Below are 9,165 nucleotides of genomic sequence, written 5' to 3'. Positions count from 1 at the left end.
TGGGAGTTGGTAGAAGAATTGGTTCTCCTCAGTTAAATATAATCATCAATATATTGTGTCCTTTTTTTTTTATAAGTTTCTTCATTATTACCATGGAAACTGAAGAGGAATCTAAAGGTCAAATGATTTGGCCAACCTTATTCTGGGAGTTTATCCTTTATAGTTAGCATGTGGGCTGAGCTCCTGTCATATGTACAGTTTTTTCTCAGCTACGCAGAGGACATCATAGAGTGGCATGCCAGAGACTTGGGGGTGGAGAAACAGACTTTGCCTCTTTTTTTTTTTAATCTAATTGAGATTATTGGTACTTTTTAAGTATACAGTACAGTTACATTCAGCATTGGGATCTTGTACCCTTACATGACAGATCTTGGTTCTCATTTTTGCCCCTTGTCCCTGCCTTCCCTTCACCCCCTCCGCCCTGCAGACTTTGCCTCTTGATGAAAGGATCAATAAGTCATATTGCAAAGGACAAGCAAACGGGGTGGCCATTTTGCAATGTACTGTGTATTATGCAGGACCTTGGGAGCCGAGTTCTCATGCCTTGAAATTGGACTTTGGCTGGAAGGAAGGAAGTAGTGGGACTCATCTATGATACTTAGGATTATTATCAATGAAACGACTGTTCTACCTGCACCATCCTTACTACTTAGATTTTGCCTTCCTTCCTTTAACTGTCATCCTGCAAGTGATTACCTTTGAAACCCTAGTAGCTCTACTACTACCTTCACCCAAGCAAAACCATCTCCCAGTCTGACCACTGCCCCAGTCCCTCAACCCCATTAGTACTGGGGATTGGATCAGGGCCTTGTGCTTGTTAGTCAAGTGCTTTACCACTGAGCTACATCCCTGAGCCTTTTTTATTTTCCCAACAATGGGAAAGGAACCTTTTTATATTGTGTTAAACTGCTTTTCTCAAAACTTTATTTTTCTTTTTGGTTCTGGAGTTTGAACTCAGGGCATTCATGCTGATCTATACCTCCAGCCCTTTTTTATTTTTGTGTATTATTTTGAGGCAGGGTCTCACTGAATCTCTGACTTGACCAGAAGAGAACTTGCAATTCTTTTGCCCCAGCTTCCCACAGTGCTAGAATTACAGGCATGTGCGCCATGCCTGGCTTCTCATAACTTTTGGAGTTAGGTATAATAAAATTTCTCTCCAACTTGCCACCCTTCACATATTTGAGGACAGATTTCTGTGCCTAAGCTCAGCACTCCACAGCTGTCCATTCATTCCTTACCACACCATCTGCAAGCCCCTTGCCATCTTGCCCACCTTTTGGCAGGCATTCACCGAACAACTTCCTTTTGTAAAATGTGACACCCTACTGATGACGGCAGTCCAGATTGGTTCTGAACACTTCAGAACTCCTCTTTTTCCTTCTGTACACCATCCATCTGTTAATGCAGCCCACGTTTGCGCTTATTTTGTTGGTAACAGTGTCCTAGTTTTGATTTATTCCGAATGTGTGGCCTGATATGTTTGCCATCTTTAATAGACTTAGACTTGGAGATTCTAGAGGGCAGGAAGTATAAGTCCAAACCTCCACATCGCAGGCAAGCTGTTCCACAGTCTGACCTCTCCAGATGTTTTAACTTTGTCTGTCCTTACTCTGTATCGGGTGTCGCTTCATCCTAAGTGTAAGCTCACCGTTTTCCTCACTGCTGCCTCTGCCAAGCATCAGAATCACCCATTTCCATGAAACTCGGTTGTGCCTATATCTCTGCATGGCTTCAGAGCACTTGGCACCTCATGCTGGCAAGGACACACAGAGGCTGGCCTGGTATGGGTCCTGTCTGCCTTTCTAGGCTCAGGTCTCAGAGCATTCTATTCCTTTCTCTGAGGTCTAACAAGGAGTAACTAATCGTGCCTCTTTGGAAACACAGACATCACTAGTGTAGCACCCTATGAGGTCTAGTTTAATCATAGTTAGATAATTGTCTATCGCTGGGTTATAAATGCCCTGGGGTTGTGGTTAGTGTTCTCTGCAATTTTGTATCTCCAGTCTAGCACTGCACCTGGCATAGAGTGGGTTTCAGTGAATGTTTGTTGACTGATGGTGCTGGTGATAATTAGATACTTGCCCTGCCTCCCATCTAGACTAAGACCGGAAGAGCAGGGCTCACCTCTCTCTTGTCCTGTAGCTTCATTGCTTCCAGGAGAAGCTGTCAGTCAATGCTAGGCCATCCACATCTCCTCCATCTTGCTCTGTACTTGTTCTTAGCGTGTATGCTTGGGGAGCGCAGGTGAGAGTGTAGACACATGAACATGTCTATTTCCAGGCTGTCTCATGGTTCTCCCTTCTCTGTTTTCTCTCCCTCCTTCCCTCTGGTTGCCCCTCTTCCCGTTGCCTGCTGTCCCTCCCCTGACCTCTCTCCCTCTCCAGTCAGCGTCTGCTTCCCTGTGTGTGTGGAAGTGCCCTCCGAGACAGAGGCCGTCCAGGGCAACTCTATGAAGCTGCGCTGCATCTCCTGCATGAAGAGGGAGGAGGTGGAGGCCACTACGGTGGTGGAATGGTTCTACAGGCCTGAGGGCGGTAAAGACTTCCTTGTATGTCACACTGCTGGCTCTGGCCTTTCTTTGGCCTGTGCTGCCAGGTGTCTGGCTTCTGACAGTCTTGGGGGTAACAATCTAGCACACACTGGCTCTTTGTCTTGCAGGCACTGACAGCTCCTCAGTAGATAACTAACAACCCTAGTTTAGCCCAGCTTCTATGCAGGGGAGGGTACATGGCCAGCTACAGGAACCCCTGGTTACAAGTGGGGGAAGGAAGACAAAAAAGTGGCCGTACAAGAAGCCCACTGAGGATTAGGCACCCTACTGGGTGTTTTACATTCATTCATCTTCCACACCATCCTATGAGATGGATTAAATTAGTGGAGAGATTGAAAGGACATGAAATATGAAATATATGAAATAACACAGGTTAACTCTTTCAGCTCACAATCCCAACAAAATAAGAATGACAGGGTTGACCAAGATTGGCACTCAATTCATACATTCAGCACAGCCATGACTGTGGGTGAACTGTTTAGCTGGTTACATAATGGAGACTTGCTGTGCCCTGCCTCCCAAGTGACCATGCACCATTCTTCCTGCTAGGAATCCCCAGACCTTTCCAGTGTCTGGAAACTAGAGATTCGCTCCTGGTAGAGCAAGGAGCCTCCCAGACCCAGCACCTGGGCCGTGGTCAATGTTGTCGGTTCTGGTTGGTTTGTGCCAGTGCTGATGTGGTTGCTATATATTTAGAAAACCACTTTGGAGATGACTGTTATTGATACTGACTCTGGAGTCAGGCTGCCTGGGGTTGAGTCTTTGCTCTACTATTTGGCTCTGTGTCCTTGGGCAAATTTTCCCACCTCTTGGTGCTTTAATTTCCTCATTGCAAAATGAGGATATAAATTATAGGGTTGTTACCAGGACCCTGAGTCCTTATTTTTATTGAATTTAAAATAGTTCCTAGAATATAATAAACACTGTGGTAAGTATTTGCTAGAAAAGAGAGACAGACAGATAGATAGATATGAGAGAGACAGAGAGAGAGAGAGAGAGAGAGAGAGAGGGAGGGAGGGAGAGGGAGAAGAGGGAGGGAGAGAGGGGGAGAACTGAGATTCAAAGAGGTAAAATTAGTAATAGCTTAGATTTGAGCCAGATTGTCTGACACCAGATCCAGGGCCCTTTTTACAGCTCTGCCTTGCCTGCCTGGGAGGATGTTTCTCCTCCACAAAGAGTTTTCATGGAGACAACAGCAAGTAAAGTGGAATACTGCTTGCTTTTCCTTCTAGTTTCCGAAAGCAGAACTCATTTCTAATTCTAGGTTATATGTGACATTTTAATTTAGGTTGATTCCAATCAGGTGCCAAGATAAGGATCAGCAGAGACTTCCCAGAGCCTGGCTGAGGCTTGACAGCAACACCTCAGTGAAGCTGAACTGAGGCTCCTACCCAGCTTGCAGGAAGCTGGATATCTTAGCAAGATGTGCAGGGACACATAGGCCTCAGGCATGGTCATATACCAGCTGCCTGCACTGTTTCCAGGTCTATCCCAATGGAAGAGAAGATGCAACTGAGGAACTGAAGTTTGATTGAACTTCTAGGAATTTGTGTTGGAACTGAAATAACCCCATGTGACTAGTAGAACGAATAGCACAGCTGTAGAGGGAAACCAAAGTGTGTCATGTCAGAGGGTGGAAGTGTCTGAGAAAGGAACTTAAGAGACCAGATTTCAGTTCTAATTCAACCCAAACCTAGAGCCGTGCCATATGCCTTTCAGTTGGCAGCTTTCTGATCTGTCGCAGACTCCCTGCCATGGCTTGGCCCAGGCTGCCCCATAGACCCTTGATGGACACCAGCTCAGAGAGTAAGGACATGGCTGTCAGGTGTCATCACTGCTAAGGAAACTGCCTTTCCTGCTCTCTTGCTGGCAGCTTTATTTCTCCCCTCTACTACCCTTCTGTCTCCTTACCACTCTTTCTTTCCCTCATTTTCCCCTTTTGGTCTCCTGTATAATTTCCTTTGTTCCCATTCGTTCCACTCTGCACTCTATCCTCCTCTCAGATGTCTTCCTGTCTGTCCCTTTCTTCTTCTTCTCCTTCTGTATCTCCATGTTTTCATTCCTGTTGGCCTCTGTCCATTATTCCAACATGGCTATCTTTCCTGGTCTCCTCTGTACATCTTCTTCCCACCCTCATATTCTGGGTCCCCTGGCTTCCCTGTCTATCTCTTCCTTTCTCTCCTCTCCTGGTTCTACCTGCTTCTGCTCCTCTACCTGCAGATCTTCGAGTATCGCAATGGCCACCAGGAGGTTGAGAGCCCCTTCCAGGGACGCCTGCAGTGGAATGGGAGCAAGGACCTGCAAGATGTGTCCATCACTGTGCTCAATGTCACTCTGAATGACTCTGGCCTCTACACCTGCAACGTGTCCCGGGAGTTTGAGTTTGAGGCTCATAGACCCTTGGTGAAGACCACACGGCTGATACCGCTCCGAGTCACTGAGGAAGGTGAGGCTTAGGCACAGGTCTCGGGTATTCTGCTTTTCGGGGGTGAGGGGTGGAGGATATGTGAGACACTTGGAAGATGCAAAACACATGTATTTGACTCACCTCCAGCTTCCAATTTCCTGCAGACTGGTTAACCACCTTGCCTTTTGGGGCCTTTCTTTAAAGCAGAAAAGCTTAGAGATGACAGCAGAATCACCTCTTCCTGGTCTCATGAAGCCTACACCTACTGATTCAGTAATACCTTTTTCTCTGGCCTGTATTGAATCCCTCACTCAGTTCAGAGAAATATTATATTGTTATTTAAAAGTCATCTCTCCTGTCTTTAACCAATAATATCTCCAAATAAGTGGTTCCAAAGATTCAGCAAGCCCCACAATATCCTGTGAGGCTTTCTGGCACGTAAGATTTTCTGATTCCATAGAATTTACATTATCTAGTAAATCACTAGGGGACCCCCGCTTTGAGAACTCTGAACCAATATTTGATAAGCTTTTTTGTCTTTGTCTTTCTTCACAGTAATCATACATGCAACCCCTTGCCCATCTGTGGTATCTGTATATAAATCCATTCTCAATTAGGAGAGGACAGGCCTTTAGCCTCATTAAAAGGCCTTTAGCCTCCTTTAAAGTCTTCAGACTCCTTCAGCTGGTTCTTTGTTAATGCATGGACATGTTCTCAGCAGTTTAACTCAATGTTTCTCTTGCAATCTGAGTCCTGGATCTTGAAGAGGGACATGGAAGGCACCAGTACTTGCACCCTGCTTTTGTGTTGCTGCCAAAGGACTCAGAGACCTGCTGCTCCTAGCCCCATGCTAACGATGCTTCATGTGTGAGAGTGGGACATGTGCATCTCCCTTTGTGTTTTCTCACCCAGGCTGAACAGTGATGCCATTTGGCATAACCTTTCGTATATGGTCTGTTTTCAGTGTGGTCTTAACATTTTCACTGCCCTGAGATGCAGGATGGTGAGCAACCCAATGGTGTGGGCCATGAAAGAAGAGGTCAGGTTAAACACAGGGCTTTTCTTAGAATAAGGATCTAGGAATTCTAACCTGTAGACTTCATGGTGAGTTTGTATCATGTCACTATAATAAAACAATGAAGTATAGTTTGTGAGGTATTGAGACTGAATGACAGAGAGACATACAACTAAAGCAGACAGTAGATCCCTCATGAAGGTGCGGAACACATAGGCCACATGAATCAAGACCTGATGAATTACTTCCCCTCTCTGACCCTGTTTCCTCTTGTGTGAAAAGCAGGTATTGAATGGGAAGCTCTCTAAGGGATGCATCTACTCAAAAGTTCCATTCTCCTCTTCTAGGTATACCTTTTCCTCCCCAGGGAAGGGAGCCTGGCGCCCCCTCCTGTTCACGGCCTGGAACTGTTGGCTAGTCTTCACTTTCTGCTCTCTCAGGCTTTGGTCTCCAGAGACCCTAGAGGGAAGGTGCACAGCTGGTGGAAAAGTGTGGCAAAGCTGAGTTAGTCCACCCGCTGGGCACCAGAGCAGGCCTTGGGTATGAGTAAGTGGGTCTGGGGTCAAGCCTGGTATGTTTAAATGGAAATGAACCCCTAGGGTACTTAGAGGGCACAGTTCTGGTGCCCCTTGTTTTGTGGCTGGGAAAACAGAGCTCTGCAGCAGTGGCAGATTTGCTTAGGGACATGAAGCAGGACTGGCTTGCTTGTTAGGCAAACCCTATTCAATGCACATCTCTCCTTCTACCTCTGTCCCCATCCCCTGCTATGTTTTCTCTTCCCTTTTCTTTTGGCCTCTGTGCCTGCCTCACCGGATACTGCCCTCATGATAGCTGGAGCTGCATGTAACTTCACCATGAAATGTCCCACCCTGTCCTGTGACTCTGGTTGTCTTTGTTCAACATGGCATTTTCTTGGCTTAGGTTCTCACCTCCTCTCTCAAAGGAACCTGTGGCCTCTTCGCCAGAGGAGACTATGAATACTAAGGGCAGCTTCCTTTGTTATTACTTCTGGGCTGCTGCAGCTAAGTGACGATAGCATGCTGTAAGCCAAATATATGAATAATGTATTGGTCTGTACAAGCCCATGAGAAGATATTTGAGGGCTGTGGCACTATTGTATACCTCATGTTGCATCTATGACCTCCACCTCCATTTAGGGAGCTTGGCTGGTCCTGGAGGCTTTGACCTGCTTCTCTGAGCTGAAAGTCATGCCCAAAGGGCATTGCTGTACTTTCAACAAACAAGGCCTTGGAGATGACTCGGATCCTGTGGGTAACTGCATACCATGAATCGAATTTTCTAGGAGTTGGCAAGGGGAGAGGTGGCCACAACTTTCCTCCCTCTGGGAAGGATTTTACATATATAATATCAGGACATTTGCCATGTATTATGTTTTATTAATTGTCATTTTTCTTGATCATGAAACAAAGAAGATCAATATTTATATTCACTCATTTAACACTTATTGAATAATTTAAATATTCCAGGATGAGACAGCAGGTTGATAATCCAGAAGCAAGTGTGAGCTCAATAAGCACACAGTCAGTAGAAAAAAAGAAATACGCCACAATATAACCTGAAATTTATTATAGTGGGCAGAGGAAAACAGGTGTGGGTAAGGATATAATGACTCTGCCTGAGACACTGAGCAAGGTTTCACAATGAAAGGGACCTCAGCAGAGTTTAGGAGAACCCTTGGGAGGCTGAAAAGCAGAAGTTTCCAGAACAGAGGTAGCAGCAGGTAGGAGATACAGTGTAGGAAGAGAGAGGCGAAAGAAGGAACTTCCACAGATTCTGATTATTGCCGAATGTATGAGTTCTGGCCAAGCAAATGAGGCAGAGGTGAGAGTCTGCATGCCGTGGCAGTGACGTTGGGGTTTTGTCATAGAGCAGTGTGGAACACTGATGGATTTTTCAGCAGAAAAGGAGCAGAATCCTGTCTGTGTTTCAGAGGTAGAACTCTGAGGATAGTCTGGTTAATATGAGGTATGAACTGGAAAATATGGTCAATGCTTTTTAAAAATCTACTACTATGAAAGACATGCCATTAATCTCCCTCAGAATACTCTTCCTTGCTTCAAGCACTCTTTCTCCTATCATTCTTGCTACTTTGTGAAGCAGCTCTGGACGTCTTTTTTGATGAGTGTCTTTAGCTGAGTTGTCATGGCTACTTCGATGTCCTGAATTGATTCAAAATGTTTGCCTTTCATGGCCTTTGAGGAAGAACTAGAAGTTGCATGTTGCCAGATCTGGTGAATAAGGTGGATAAGGACACGGTGTCATGTTTTTATAAGCCCGACTTTCCCTGGGATTTCACTCAGCAGTAGCAATCACTGTGTTTTTAATCATACCTCCTAAGACATAAAGAGGACTTCCAGAACGGCTTCAGAAAGGGGTCGGAACAATGCAATATGTATGTTCTGAGTGGCAACTGGGGTGGCAGTGGTAGTGGCTTTGAGGTGCATTCATGGCAATATGTCTTCTACTGTAATTAAAAAAAAGGTAAACATACTATGTTTTTCAGTTACCCCTTGCACACTGAATCCCTAGTACTCATTCCTGATTGGGTTTGCAATGACTTGGAAGGCCTCATTTCTTATCCACACTTGTAGAGAACATGCTCTTATCATTAGGTGGGTTGACTGCGTGTCCATGCACAGAATTTCTGGTGTACTCTCCCTGGGAACACCACCTTCAACTCAGAGGTCATAGATGGTTAGAAGAAGGTGTGTTCCTTAGCTCTCTGTAGTCTTTCACATCTCATAAGATATTACTATTATTATCATTATTATTTTCTGATGCTGAGGATTGAACCCAGAGCCTCATGCATGCCAGGTTAGTGCTCTTATCACTGAGCTTTACCACCATCCAAGATATTCTTAAATGCACTATCTAATATTACATTCACAACAACCCTGACTGGTATGAATTACAGTGAACACTGAGACTCAAATAAGGACAGTGACTGTTTATATACCAGTAAGTAGCACAATTGGGATTGATCTGTCTCTGTCACTCTAAGTCCAGGATTCTACTATTTCTTCTTCTACCTATCATTCTCCTTTACCCTATCTTTAACAGCCAATGAAAGTCTGAGAAAGCACATAGTTTCTTTGACATCTTCTTGAGTTCCTTTAGTCTCAGTGTTTGTTTAAACTATACTTAAAATGGGCTTTATATATATATATA

At 45.0% G+C, this 9,165-nt stretch overlaps 1 protein-coding gene across 3 annotated transcripts in view; it reads left to right on the top strand.

The window, feature by feature from the left end:
* Scn3b (sodium voltage-gated channel beta subunit 3) overlaps positions 1-9,165 on the top strand; it is a 21,161-nt gene that overhangs the window by 3,865 nt on the left and 8,131 nt on the right. For all 3 annotated transcript variants that reach the window (XM_010618064.2, XM_010618063.1, XM_010618066.2), the window contains 2 exons: positions 2,388-2,551; positions 4,775-5,000. In XM_010618064.2, the coding sequence (XP_010616366.1) occupies positions 2,388-2,551; positions 4,775-5,000 (390 nt within the window). The remainder of the gene's footprint in view (positions 1-2,387; positions 2,552-4,774; positions 5,001-9,165) is intronic.

Source organism: Fukomys damarensis, unplaced genomic scaffold (assembly GCF_012274545.1).
Source record: "Fukomys damarensis isolate Sample0158 unplaced genomic scaffold, DMR_v1.0_HiC HiC_scaffold_16, whole genome shotgun sequence".
Lineage (NCBI taxonomy): Eukaryota > Metazoa > Chordata > Mammalia > Rodentia > Bathyergidae > Fukomys > Fukomys damarensis.
This window is presented reverse-complemented; position numbering and strand designations above follow the sequence as displayed.